The 15,547-nt window shown below is 32.7% G+C and overlaps 1 protein-coding gene across 2 annotated transcripts; it reads left to right on the forward strand.

The window, feature by feature from the left end:
* The first annotated feature begins 1,220 nt into the window (after positions 1-1,220).
* Positions 1,221-5,814, forward strand: LOC112728461 (uncharacterized). Of its 2 annotated transcripts, none has more exons than XM_025778599.3 (5): positions 1,221-2,025; positions 2,564-2,823; positions 4,538-4,745; positions 5,118-5,247; positions 5,363-5,814. In XM_025778599.3, exons 1-5 carry the CDS (start codon positions 1,441-1,443, stop codon positions 5,641-5,643), a joined length of 1,464 nt encoding a protein of 487 aa, XP_025634384.1. In that variant the 5' UTR covers positions 1,221-1,440; the 3' UTR covers positions 5,644-5,814. The 2 variants fall into 2 exon arrangements, with proteins under 2 accessions (XP_025634384.1, XP_025634385.1); XM_025778600.3 differs by having other exon boundaries at positions 1,222-2,019.
* The last annotated feature ends 9,733 nt before the right edge of the window (positions 5,815-15,547 follow it).

The following is a 15,547-nucleotide window of genomic DNA, read 5'->3' on the forward strand; positions in this document are numbered from 1 at the left end:
TATTTGTACAATCCTCCAGTTTGTTCAATTGGATTTTCAATGCAAATTATATATTTAAATTATATTAGTAGTAAGCTTTGCATGTGTAAGCAACATCTAAACCAAGCTAATCCTCTATATTTTTATTTTGTAGTGGTTGGAGAAAATGACATTGGCAATAGACATTTTTTCCATCTCATCTTTTGCTCTTTTCTCACCCCTCTTTTGTTTTGAGCTAAAGAGTTGGTATTTCCTAACAGCTATTTTTCTATTTCAGTAGATTTCCTTTGGAGAATAGAAATTGAAAGAAAAGAGAAGTCTTTCGAAAATAAAATAAAAGATGCTAAATGGCACCAATTCAATTCCAAGAATGTCCTTCCCCCTTTATAACTCCTTTGGTTATAGAAACTGCTCATGTAATTTTGGATTATGGGATGCAATCCTAGTAATATTAAGTGATTATTTTTAAGTTCTAAATTTCAATATGACAAATAAAATTGTAATGCATAGCAACACCTTTGATTTCTCTTTAAGAAAAAGCAAACGGCCGCGAAGAAGAGCCCGACGGTGTCGTTCGTTTTCGGTCTAGAGGAGAATAACACTGATGAGAATTTTTTTTTGACGAACCAACGACGGTGAAGAAGATTCAGTAGCAATGATGGAATTGGTTGGAGACTAAACGACTGTAATGACAACAGAAAATTTGAAAGAAAAGTTAGTGCTTTAATAAATTAAGGTATAATAAATGGTTAAAATTTTTAAATTATTGAACGAGATTTATTTGTTGGGTAATTTGGGTGGAGTATTTTTTTTTTAAATTTCATTGGGCCAAATTTTCAGTCCATTATTTATATTGTTCAGATTTTTCGTTGTCTATTTAAAGAGCTAAAATTTTAAATGTCCAAATATAATGCTGATTCTCACGCTCAAATCCTCTGCTCTAATAATTAAAGTAGAAAAATTCGAAATTTTAATTAGAATTAAAAAATAAATTAAGTATGTAACACGTGAAATTATAATAAGATTTAAATCGTAAAATTAAGATTTAAATCGTAAAATCAATTATAATTTTATAAAATGGATTGTCTCATTTAAAATCATAATATCAAAAAATTTTAAGAGTTAAATCTAACTTCGAAGTACCATTCTAATAATAGATTAATTTGGATGAGTTGCCAAAATGCAATGTCCTTTTCAAAAGGTTTCCTTTAAAAAAAAATGAAACTTTCATCTATAAAACTATTTCCAAATTCCAACTGAAAAAATTAACTAATAAAGTGTAAGCTCACTTCTTCTTCTCCTTCTTCTTCTTCTCACTTCCAATCACAAAAACCCATGGAATGAAAAACAAAAACAAAAGGCAGAACTGAAAAACACAAAACAGCTTCAACAACTTCTCACTACAAACACCACACAAAAGGAACATTCTCTTATGATCCCAACACCACCCACTTTTCCACCATGCTCAAGCTCCTCAACACCAAGCTCCGCCGCTTCTTCCTCCTCCGGTGGTGGCCACTACGCCGCCGTAGTTCAAGGTGCAAAGTAGTTATCACAAAGAAGCCCAAAAACGACAACCCAAAACCCCAAACCGACCCAAGCTCGAATCTTTCCACCATTTCCGATCAAAACGCCCAAATGGGTACTCAAAAACACGAAAAACCAATTCGCATCGCAACCTTCAACGCCGCACTGTTTTCCATGGCGCCAGCGGTTCCACCTCAGAGAACAGAGAAAGCTCAGAACTTTGACGACCAAAACGGCGTCGCTTCGAAACAACGAAGACCCTTTGACCAAAATTCGAGGCCAAAGTCAACGAACGAGAAACCGAGGAGCATTCTGAAGCGTTCTCATTCTCACTCTCCCCTTCATCATCACATACCCTGTTCTGAAAACAGAGCACTCTGCATCAGCAACAAGCATCAACAACAACCACAACACCACTTTTCGAAATCGAAGCTAAGAGTTTCCATTAATTTACCGGATAACGAGATCTCCATGCTGAGAAATCGCCAACCGAGCTTCTCGGAGCACGAGAAGGTGGTGGTGAGCTCTCACAAATTATTGCATGTGTCCAAGAGAATTTACAAATTTACAATCACTCCTGCTAACTTTTTTAATGCAAAATTTTGTCGTTAAAGATTGACATAAGTTGTTATAAACATAAAAAATACTATGTATAACTATAATTATATATAATTTTTTAATTTATATTTTAATATATTTTATATTAATAGTTAATTTCAATAACTAATTGTAGTATATAACGGTTGTATGAATATTTCCAGAACATACATTAAACTGTGTTCTTAAGGCTGTGCTTGGATTTCTTAAGAGAAAAGAATGTGAGACACTTTTTCTGTCCCGATACAAAGCTTCATGGAATTCTTAAAAGTCCGGATAAAAAAATCTGTCTATCTTTATCTCTTCGTTTTTGTTTCTATTTAAAAATCCAAACACAAACATGGACACCTAAAATATTGGTACATTAATAAATTATTAAATTTTGTGAAAATTGTGGCATTTATGTAACATATTTAGTGTTATGCAATTGAATGGTTGTATTGCCATTTGTGCAAGATAGATTGCGGCGCGAAACGGGTGGCAGAGGAAGACGGTGGTGGAGGTGCTGAAAGAGGTAGGTGCAGATATATTGGGTTTGCAAGAAGTGAAGGCAGAAGAAGAGAATGGGATGAAGCCACTTTCAGATTTGGCGAAGGCATTGGGAATGGATCACTTTGTGTTTGCAGAGAGTTGGGCACCTCAGTTTGGAAATGCTGTCTTATCCAAATGGCCCATTAAACGTTGGACTTCCATCAACCTCTTTGATCACTCTGATTTTAGGTTTGTTTTCCTTTTTAGACTTTTTATTTTGCTTTGGTAAATTTAGAGAAAACGACAAATAGATACTGACCTTTTAACTCGAACATAAATAACTTTTTGAATAATTGAAAATATAAAAACGCTCCTAACTTTTCAAAATACTATACAGTTAAGACTTATTTGTCTTCGTATATTTTGGACGGAAAAACTTAGATATCTCGCATTTTAAAGGGTGAGAGATGTTTTTGTATTTTTAATTAGTCAGGATTTATTTGTTTTTGAGTTAAAAAGTATAGGATCTATTTATCTTTTCTTTAAGTTTAATTTTGGACATTATTTCTTATCAAGTTTAGTACATCAAGTAAATAATAATTAATAAATATTACAATCATGTTATACATGTATACTGAAAATCAATTATCAGTATAAAATATATGTTAAATTACAAAATACATATTAAAATAATTACGTTAATCGTTCATTAAAATAATATATGTTAAAAAAATATATGTTAATTATATTCTAGTAATTACAAAATACATTTGCTAAAATATATGTTAAAAATATATGTTAAAATATATGTTAAATTACAAAATACATATTAAAAATAACTAAAATAATACGTGATAATTGATTTTTTGTGTAAGCTTAGTATTTTTATAAATATTAATACTCCTGTATTTTTACTTCTTAATGCTTGTCGCTTTAGCAAAATGTTTGGTAGTTTTATAGAAATCAAAATTTTAGGTTAATTAATATACTTTTATATGTTATTATTTAACAAAAAATATGTTTTCTTTGCTATGATCTTTAAAATTGTGTCAACAATATAATTGAAAGCTTAATGATGACTTTTTTTTCCATTTTGTGTATAACAATATAGTAGTTTAAAATTGTGTCAACAATAAAATTGTATGTTACCGCATTAGAAAAAATATTTTGACTTAACCGTTCGATATATTAAAAAGTTCTACAAATACAAATATATAATTAAATGATGGTGTAAAACTTACAAAAATTTTGAAATTTTGTATTTTTACCTCATATATTATAATTCTGGAAATATAAATCTTACTAGTTAATACTTTTTTATTATTTTATACTGCATCTGGCAATTTTGTGAAGGAATGTATTGATGCATTATTTATCAATCAAAATAATATTTTCCTTTTTTTTCTTTTTCTTTTTCTTCTCTCTAGAGAACCTTCAGCATTTTCTTTTCAGAAAACTTCAGATTCTAGCAAATGCCAACAATGCTGGGTTGTAAGCTGCATAAAAATTAATTTAAAGTATGGTATCTAGGAATTTTATATGGATGAATTTTAGGTACAATTTGTCATTATCTTTGAGGATATGCTGCCATTTGAAGATACAACTGGACTTAGAATTTGTCTGGTTTCAAAGGATAGTCAGAAACTCAGAATAGAATAGAATATTATTCCTATTATTGCCAAGTTCCATCATAACAAAATTCAAGAAATTTTTGTCTTACTTTCATCTAATCTTGCTCATTACTAGTATCTATTAAACAATGAAAAAATGGATGGGATAAGAAAATAGAAAATATGACCTAAATCCTTGTACTCTTTGTGGACACCCCACTCTATTTCCTTTTAATTTTAGTGTGGTCCTCATCTTAATGCTTAAACTCTTGTACTTTTTAACCTTTGCATTGGTTGACACCTAATTTTTTGGCGTATAAATGATGTCTCGAACGGTAATTTCGTGGCGGCAGGAATGTTTTGAAGGCTACTATTGATGTACCTCAAGTAGGTGAACTCAATTTTTATTGTACTCACCTTGATCATCTTGATGAGAATTGGAGGATGAAGCAGATAAATGCAATAATTCAATCTAATGATGAGCCTCACATCTTAGCAGGAGGCCTTAATTCATTGGATGAATCAGATTACTCCCAAGAAAGATGGACAGATATTGTTAAGGTATATGTATCCAAAACTTTGATTTATTTTTTAACTTTTTGCTTTCTCGCGTTAAGGTAGGGTTTGGTTAGTAGACTAAGATAGAGCCGATGGATACGTTGAGGACAAAAAACATAGTTGCTTAGAAAATATGGAGACGAATTTTAAGATAATTTATGTACTTCTAAAATAGAGAAACGCGAAATGTTGAGGAAAATTTTTAAGCAAATTTCTAAAAACATGTAAAATTACTATCAACTATTAGGTCTTAGTGTCTTTCTTGAGGTTTTCTCTTGGGTTAGATTATTGTTAAGTGAGATATTACTCCTGTTTCACCACCTGAACCGTAAATCCTAAATCCTATTTTAAAAAATTGGTTTATTTTGTATACAGTACTATGAAGAGATGGGAAAGCCAACACCAAAAGTTGAAGTGATGAAATATCTCAAAAGTAAACAATACACAGATGCTAAGGACTTCGCCGGAGAATGCGAATCTGTCGTCGTGATTGCCAAAGGCCAAAGTAAACACACAAAATTTCTTCCTTTTTAAGATTTAAGATTCCTTGAAATTTCAAATTTGAACCCCTTACGCTTCTAAACTTTACAAAATTCAACTTGTGTTCTCATTCCATGCAGGTGTTCAAGGGACATGCAAGTATGGAACTCGAGTCGATTACATATTATCGTCGTCGAATTGTTCGTATAAGTTCGTCCCCGGGTCCTATTTAGTCCTCTCCTCAAAAGGGACTTCAGATCATCACATAGTGAGAGCTGATGTGATGAAGGTAAATAGCAATAATGAAGGAAATAATGTGACAAGAAAAACTAAACAAGAAAGAAAACAGAAAGTTATAAGAATAACACATGAGACTCCCTCTAAAGGTATATGGAAAACACACCATGGAGAGATATATTAATTTGCTTTATTCTATTTCCTTTTTATGTATAGTTCGAATTAGTGTTATGAATTTTTGAATTTTTGGAAATGGGGTTAGTTTTGGTTTTGTTGGTGCTTCCTAGTCCTATGTTTCTGTATATGGTGTTCTTCAAATAGATTTTGGATAATAATAAGTGTGAGATGTGATCTATGGCTTTTGTTTTTACCCCTCCAAATTTTTAGAACTTTTCATTAATCATTTCAAAAAGTAGTCTTTAGAGTGAATTCTTTGACAATGTTCACATATTAGAATAACAAAGTCACATATTACTAAAAAAGTCATATATATTATATATATTGTTTTATATATTTTTCTTAACAAAATAATTATTTATATGAGAATAATCTAATTTTTTTACTGCAGAATAATTAAACTTTGTTATAACAATATAATTATTTTTTTTATAAATATCTTCTACAATATATCACAAATCAATAAACAAATCTATGCAAAATCTCCTGTCACAAATAAATTGAGGCCACCATTTATGTTAAAAAAGATATATTTCATCTGAATTAACTACAATAGTAATTCTATTTCTTATCCAAGGATTATTGATATCTAACTAACTATGCATTAATAATATTAGTGAATATGATACACATTTTGCCATATGAAACTATTGGTATACACTTCTTTTTGTCTACAACTTAGATTCATCTTACTAATAAATAGATTTTTCATTAAAAAATAAAAAAAGTAAACATCCATCAAAGAGAAAGAAATAAACATGTATGACTAAAATGAAAAATAGACTTTACTTTCTAGAAAAATAGATATGAAAGGCTGTTAAACATAAGCAACACTAAAATATTTTTATGTAAGTTATACAAACTTATTTCTCACAACAATTAAAAATTTCTTTTAAAAAATTGTATTGTGCCCGCTTTAAATTTTATATCATTTTGGTCAATGATATTGTTTCAAAATAAATAATTCCTACTCTTGTCGATATTCTTTTTTATGAAAAAAATATTTGAAAAAAAGAAAATTGAACCTCTTTCTTCCCCAATATTAGATACCATTATTAGTGCCAATATGCTTGGTCCTATAGGGTTTCGGCCCTACTTTATAGGACAAAAAGAACAAAAAGTCCTATATTTAATAAGGCCAAATTTTCAAAAAATCTTGCGGGACCAAAAATTTTCATGGGCCAAACATCATAGGACTATCCCATGGATAATCCTCTTTTTTTGGTTGCTTTTTTAATCTCTATTTTAACCATCTCTATCATATTTAAACAATCAAAATTCCATTGACCAAGTCCACAAAATAAACTCTATTTACAAAGTTAAAAAATAAAACAATATTCCAAATCAAATTTTCTAAACATTCAAACTTTTACTAAACTGATTTATTCTTCAAAAACTAAAACGAAATTCCAAATCAAATTTTTCAAACAATCAAATTTTTACTAAATCGGTTTATTCTAATTTCCTATTATATTGACAAAGATGGCTTAAAATATCAGGTACAAGATGCTACCCTAAACTGAACTATATCACCCACGATGAAACATATAACTAAATCAAGACTCCGATAGTCTTACTGTTGATCAAACCCTTACTGTTGTTCTCTCTGCCTCTCATTTTTCACATCAGTCTAAAAAATATTTGGTCCTACAGAAGCAGTCAAGTGAAATCACTTACTAGAACAACTACAACAACAAAAAACTAAATATAACACCACCATCTTCTTCCAACAAAGCTATCTACCCCGTGTCCTTTCTTGTGTGCATTATATTAACAGAGTTTTTCTTTGATCTGCCAGTTGCCACTGTCCATTTTTGACTGGGATCAACAACACAATCCTCTTTGACATGGTCGGTAGCACTGCACTTTTCACATTGTAAGTTTTGGGATCCATCTTTAGGTACCGTGAGAAATGGCAGTCCATTATCGTCAAGTACATAAATATTTATGGGACACAAATATTTATGGCACGTGTCCCGTCCGAATTATCTTTGGCAAGATTGTACTGAACTTCTGTGGAAGCCTCAAGAATACGATTATCAAGTTAATCCTCTCTGGAAAAGGAAAGGTGGTCCCTGTAGTCATAGGGTATTATTATCCCTTGTTGATTCCGATCGTACACAGTCACTCTCTCGTAGAGAGGTATATCCAAGTATTCCGACATGTTCTAAGAAAATAGAGGAAGAGAAAAGTATAGAAGGGTATATAGACTTAAGAGAGCAGAAGGAGGAAGAAGAAGGGAAAAGTTAGTGAGTAATATCATAAAGAGTGCGAGAGTATAAGGGAGGAAGAAGAATGGGGAAGTTGGTGAGTTATATCATAAAGAGTGTGAGAGTAGAAGGAGAAAGATGAAAGGGAAAACCGGAAAATTGATATGATTTAAAAGATCTCCTCTATCTTACCAATATGTATTAGTATCAATATGCTTGGCCCTATACACAATAGGGCCAAATTTTCAAAAAATCTTGCGGGACTAAAAGCCCTTATGGGCCAAACATCATAGGGCTAGCTCATGGATAATTCTCCTTTTTTTGTTGATTTTTCAATCTCTATTTCAACAATCTCTATCATATTTAAATAATCAAAATTTTATTGACCAGGTCCACAAAATAAATTCTATTTACAAAGTAAAAAAATAAAATAATATTCCAAATCAAATTTTCTAAACATTCAAACTTTTACTAAACTGGTTTATTCTTCAAAAACTAAAACGATATTCCAAATCAAAATTTTCAAACAATCAAATTTTACTAAAGTGGTTTATTCTAATTTTCTATTATATTAACAAAGATGGCTTAAAATATCGGGTACAAAATGCTACCCTAAACTGAACTATATCACCCAAACGATGAAACATACTTAACTAAAATGCTACCCTAAACTGAACTATATCACCCAAACGATGAAACATACTTAACTAAATCAAGACTTCGATAGCCCTTATTGTTGATCAAACCCTTACTGTTGTTTTCTCTGCCTCCCATTTTCTACATCAGTCTAAAAAATATTTGGTCTTACAGAAGCAGTCAAGTGAAAACACTAACTAGAACAACTACTACAACAAAGAACCAAAGATAACACCACCGTCTTCTTCCAATAAAGCTATCTACACCCGTGTCCTTTCTTGTGTGTATTGACAGAGCTTTTCTTTGATTGCCACTTTCTATTTTCGACTGGGATCAACAACACAGTCCTCTTTGATATGGCCGGTAGCACCGCACTTTTCACATTGTAAGTTTTGTGATCCATCTTTAGGTACCGCGGGAAATGGCAGTCCATTATCGTCAAGTACATAAATATTTATGGCACGTGTTCCGTCCGAACTATCTTTAGCAAGGTTGCACTGAACTTCTGTGAAAACCTCAAGAATACTATAATCAAGTTGATCCTCTCCGGAAAATGGAAGATCCTCCCTGTTTTCATAGGGTATTATTACCCATTGTTGAATCCGATCATAAACAGTCACTCTCCTGTGGAGAGATTTATCAGAGTATTATGACATATTTTAAGAAAATAGAGGAAGGAAAAAGTATAGAAGAGTATATAGACTTAAGAGAGCAAAAGAAAGAAGAAGAATGGGAAAGTTGGTGAGTTATATCATAAAGAGAGCGAGAGTAGAAGGGAGGAAGAAGAAGGGGGAAGCTGGTGAGTTATATCATAAAGAGTGTGAGAGTAGAAGGAGAAAGATGAAAGAGAAAACCGAAAAATTGATATGATTTAAAAGATCTCCTCTATCTTACCAATATGTATTAGTGTTAATATGCTTGGCCCTATAGGGTTTTGGCCCTACTTTATAGGGCCAAAAGAACAAAAGGCCCTATACTTGATAGAGCCAAATTTTCAAAAAACTTTGCAAAGCTAAAAGCCCTCATGGGCCGAACATCATAAAGCTAGCCCATGGATAATCCTCTTTTTTTGTTACTTTTTCAATCTCTATTTCAACAATCTCTATCATATTTAAACAATCAAAACTCCATTTACCAGGTCTACAAAATAAACTATATTTACAAAGTCAAAAAATAAAACAATATTCCAAATCAAATTTTCTAAACATTCATACTTTTACTAAACTCGTTTATTCTTCAAAAACTAAAACGATATTCCAAACAATCAAATTTTTGCTACCCTAAACTGAACTATATCACCCAAACGATGAAACATACTTAACTAAATCAAGACTTCGATAGCCTTACTATTGATCAAACCCTTACTGTTGTTTCTCTGCCTCTCATTTTTCACATCAGTCTAAAAAATATGTGATCCTACAGAAGCAGTCAAGTGAAAGCACTAACTAAAACAACTACTACAACAAATAACCAAAGATAACACCACTGTCTTTTTGCAACAAAGCTATCTACGCCCGTGTCCTTTCTTGTGTGCATTGACAGAGCTTTTCTTTGATCTGCCAGTTGTCACTGTCCATTTTTGACTGGGATCAATGACACAGTCCTCTTTGACATGGCCGGTAGCACCGCACTTTTTACATTGTAAATTTTGTGATCCATCTTTAGGTACTGCGTGAAATGACAGTCCATTATTGTCAAGTACATAAATATTTATGGCACGTGTCCCACCCGAATTATCTTTGGCAATGTTGTACTGAACTTCTGTAGAAACCTCAACAATACGATTATCAAGTTGATCCTCTCTAGAAAAGGGAAGATGGTTCCTGTTGTCATAGGGTATTAATGTTATTACCCCTTATTGTCACTCTCCTGTAGAGAGGTTTATCCAAGTATTCCGAGATGTTTTAAGAAAATAGAGGAAGAGAAAAGTATAGAAGGGTATATAGACTTAAGAGAGCAGAAGGAGGAATAAGAAGGGAAAAGTTAGTGAGTAATATCATAAAGAGTGCGAGAGTATAAGGGAGGAAGAAGAAGGAGGAAGTTGGTGAGTTATATCATAAAGAGTGTGAAAGTAGAAAGAGAAAGATGAAAGGAAAAACCGGAAAATTGATATAATCTAAAAGATCTCTTCTATTTTACCAATATGTATTACTGTCAATATGCTTGGCCCTATAGGGCTTTGGCCCTACTTTATAGGGCCAAAAGAACAAAAGGCCTTATACTCAATAGGGCCAAATTTTCAAAAAACCTTGCAGGACCAAAAGCCTCTCATGGGCCAAATATCATAGGGCTAGCTCATGGATAATCCTCTTTTTTTTGTTACTTTTTCAATCTCTATTTCAACAATCTCTATCATATTTAAACAATCAAAATTCCATTGACCAGGTCCACAAAATAAACTCTATTTACAAAGTCAAAAAAGAAAACAATATTCCAAATCAAAATTTCTAAACATTCAAACTTTTACTAAACTGGTTTATTCTTCAAAAACTAAAACGATATTCCAAATCAAATTTTTCAAACAATCAAATTTTTACTAAACCGGTTTATTCTAACTTCCTATTATATTGACAAAGATGACTTAAAATATCGGGTACAAGATGCTACCCTAAACTGAACTATATCACTCAAACGATGAAACATACTTAACTAAATCAAGACTTTGATAGCCTTACTATTGATCAAACTCTTACTGTTGTTCTCTCTTCCTCCCATTTTTCACATCAGTCTAAAAAATATTTAGCCCTACAGAAGCAGTCAAGTGAAAGCACTAACTAGAACAACTACTACAACAAAGAACCAAAGATAACACCACCGTCTTCTTCCAACAAAACTATCTACGCCCGTGTACTTTTCTGTGTGCATTGATAGAGCTTTTCTTTGATCTGCTAGTTGCCGCTGTCTATTTTAAACTGGGATCAACAATAGAGTCCTCTTTGACATGGCCGGTAGCATCGAACTTTTCACATTGTAAGTTTTGTGATCCATCTTTAGGTACCGCAGAAAATGGCAGTCCATTATCGTCAAGTACATAAATATTTATGGTACGTGTCCCACCCAAATTATCTTTGGGAAGGTCGTACTGAACTTCTGTGGAAACCTCAAGAATACGATTATTAAGTTGATCCTCTATGGATAAGGGAAGATGGTCCCTGTTGTCATAAGGTATTATTACCTCTTGTTGTCACTCTCCTGTAGAGAGGTTTATCCAAGTATTCCGATATGTTTTAAGAAAATAGAGGAAGGGAAAAGTATAAAAGGGTATATAAACTTAAGAGAGTAGAGGAAGAAAGTAGAAGGGGGAAGTTGGTGAGTTATATCATAAAGAGTGCGAGAGTAGAAGGGAGAAAGAAGAAGGGAGAAGTTGGTGAGTTATATCATAAAGAGTGTGAGAGTAGAAGGAGAAAGATGAAAGGGAAAACTGAGAAATTGATATGATTTAAAAGATCTCCTCTATTTTACCAATATGTATTAGTGTCAATACGCTTGGCCCTATAGGGCTTTGGCCCTACTTTATAGAGTCAAAAGAACAAAATGCCTTATACTCAATAGGGCCAAATTTTCAAAAAACCTTGCAGGGCCAAAAGCCCCTCATGGGCCAAACATCATAGGGCTAGCTCATGGATAATCCTATTTTTTTGTTGCTTTTCAATCTCTATTTCAATAATCTCTATCATATTTAAACAATCAAAACTCCATTGACCAGGCCCACAAAATAAACTCTATTTACAAAGTCAAAAAAGAAAACAATATTCCAAATCAAATTTTCTAAACATTCAAACTTTTACTAAACTAGTTTATTCTTCAAAAACGAAAATGATATTCCAAATCAAATTTTTCAAACAATCAAATTTTTACTAAACCGGTTTATTCTAATTTCCTATTATATTGACAAAAATGACTTAAAATATCAGGTACAAGATGCAACCCTAAATTGAACTATATCACCCAAACGATGAAACATACTTAACTAAATCAAGACTTTGATAGTCTTACTATTGATCAAACTCTTACTGTTGTTCTCTCTGCCTTCCATTTTTCACATCAATCTAAAAAATATTTGGTCTTACAGAAGCAGTCAAGTGAAAGCACTAACTAGAATAACTACTACAACAAAGAACCAAAGATAACACCACCGTCTTCTTTCGACAAAGCTATCTACGCCTGTGTCCTTTCTTATATGCATTGACAGAGCTTTTCTTTGATCTGCTAGTTGTAACTGTCCATTTTTTACTGGGATCAACAACACAGTCCTCTTTGACATGGCCGGTAGTACCACACTTTTCACATTGTAAATTTTGTGATACATCTTTTGGTACCGTAGAAAAAGGCAGTCCATTATTATCAATTACATAAATATTTATGGCACGTATCCCGTTCGAATTATCTTTGGTAAGGTAGTACTGAACTCCTGTGAAAATCTCAAGAATACGATTATCAAGTTGATCCTCTATGGATAAGGGATGATGGCCCCTGTTGTCATAAGGTATTATTACCCCTTGTTGATTCCGATCATACACAGTCACTCTCTCGTGGAGAGGTTTATCCAAGTATTCCGACATGTTTTAAGAAAATAGAGGAAGGAGAATGTATAGAAGGGTATATAGACTTAAGAGAGCAGAGGGAGGAAGAAGAAGGGAAAAGTTTGTGGGTTATATCATAAAGAGTGCGAGAGTAGAAGGGAGAAAGAAGAAGGGGGAAGTTGGTGAATTATTTCATAAAAAGTGTGAGACTAGAAGGAGAAAGTTGAAAAGGGAAACCGAAAAATTGATATGATTTAAAAGATCTCCTCTATCTTACCAATATGTATTAGTGTCAATATGCTTGGCCCTATAGGACTTTGGTCCTACTTTATAGGGGCAAAAGAACAAAATGCCCTATACTCAATATGGCCAAATTTTCAAAAAATCTTGCAAGGCCAAAAGCTCTCATGGGCCAAACATCATAGGGCTAGCTCATGGATAATCCTCTTTTTTTTTGTTATTTTTTCAATTTCTATTTCAACAATCTCTATCATATTTAAACAATCAAAATTCCATTGACTAGGTCCACAAAATAAACTCTATTTACAAAGTCAAAAAATAAAACAATATTCCAAATCAAAATTTTCAAACATTCAAACTTTTACTAAACTGGTTTATTTTTCAAAAACTAAAACGATATTCCAAATCAAATTTTTCAAACAATTAAATTTTTACTAAATTGGTTTATTCTAATTTCCTATTATATTGACAAAGATGGCTTAAAATATCAGGTACAAGATGCTACCCTAAGCTGAATTATATCACCCAAACGATGAAACATACTTAACTAAATCAAGACTTCGATAGTCTTACTGTTGATCAAACTCTTACTATTGTTCTCTCTGCCTCCCATTTTTCACATCGGTCTAAAAAATATTTGGTCCTACAGAAGGAATCAAGTGAAAGCACTAACTAGAATAACTACTACAATAAAGAATCAAAGATAACACCACCGTCTTCTTCCAACAAAGCTATCTACGCCCGTGTGCTTTCTTGTGTGCATTGACAGAGCTTTTCTTTAATCTGCCAGTTGTCACTGTCCATTTTTTACTAGGATCAACAACACAGTCCGCTTTGACATGGCCGGTAGCACCGCACTTTTCACATTGTAAGTTTTGTGATCCATTTTTAGGTACCGCGGAAAATGGCAGTCCATTATCGTCAAGTACATAAATATTTATGGCACATGTCCCGCCCGAATTATCTTTGGCAAGGTTGTACTGAACTTCTGTGGAAACCTAAAGAATACGATTATCAAGTTGATCCTCTCTGAAAAAGGGAAGATGGTCCCTGTTATCATAGAGTATTATTACCCCTTGTTGATTCCGATCGTACACAATCACTCTCCCGTGGAGAGGTTTATCAAAGTATTCTGACTTGTTTTAAGAAAATAGAGGAAGGAGAAAGTATAGAAGGATATATAGACTTAAGAGAGCAGAAGAAGGAAGAAGAAGGGGGAAGTTGGTGAGTTATATCATAAAGAGTGTGAGAGAAGAAGGGAGGAAGAAGAAGGAAAAAGTTGGTGAGTTATATCATAAAGAGTGTGAGAATAGAAGGAGAAAGATGAAAGTGGAAACCGAAAAATTAACATGATTTAAAAGATCTCCTCTATTTTACCAATATGTATTAGTGTCAATATGCTTGGCCCTATAGGGCTTTGGCCCTACTTTAAAGGGCCAAAAGAACAAAAGGCCCTATACTCAATAGGGACAAATTTTCAAAAAACCTTGCAGCGTCAAAAGCTCTCATGGGCCAAACATCATAGGGCTAGCTCATGGATAATTCTCTTTTTTTTTTTGTTGCTTTTTCAATCTCTATTTCAACAAACTCTATCATATTTACACAATCAAAACTCTATTGACCAGGTCCACAAAATAAACTCTATTTACAAAGTCAAAAAATAAAACAATATTCCAAATCAAATTTTCTAAACATTCAAACTTTTACTAGACTGTTTTATTCTTCAAAAACTAAAACGATATTCCAAATCAAATTTTTCAAACAATCAAATTTTTACTAAACCGGTTTATTCTAATTTCCTATTATATTGACAAAGATGGCTTAAAATATAGGGTACAAGATGCTACCCTAAACTGAACTATATCACCAAAACGATGAAATATACTTAACTAAATCAAGACTTCGATAACAATCAAGTCCTTACTGTTGTTCTCTCTGCCTCCCATTTTCCACATCAATCTAAAAAATATTTGGTCCTACAGAAGCAGTCAAGTGAAAGCAAAAACTAGAACAACTACTACAACAAAGAACTAAAGATAACACCACCGTTTTCTTCCAATAAAGCTATCTACACCCGTGTCCTTTCTTGTGTGTATTGACAGAGCTTTTCTTTGATCTGCCAGTTGCCACTGTCCATTTTCAACTGGGATCAACAACACAGTTCTCTTTGACATGGCCAGTAGCACCGCACTTTTCATATTGTAAGTTTTGTGATCCATCTTTAGGTACTGCGGGAAATGGCAGTCCATTATCGTCAAGTACATAAATATTTATGGCACGTGTCCCGTTCCGATTTATCTTT

Source organism: Arachis hypogaea, chromosome 12 (assembly GCF_003086295.3).
Source record: "Arachis hypogaea cultivar Tifrunner chromosome 12, arahy.Tifrunner.gnm2.J5K5, whole genome shotgun sequence".
Classification (NCBI taxonomy): Eukaryota; Viridiplantae; Streptophyta; class Magnoliopsida; order Fabales; family Fabaceae; genus Arachis; species Arachis hypogaea.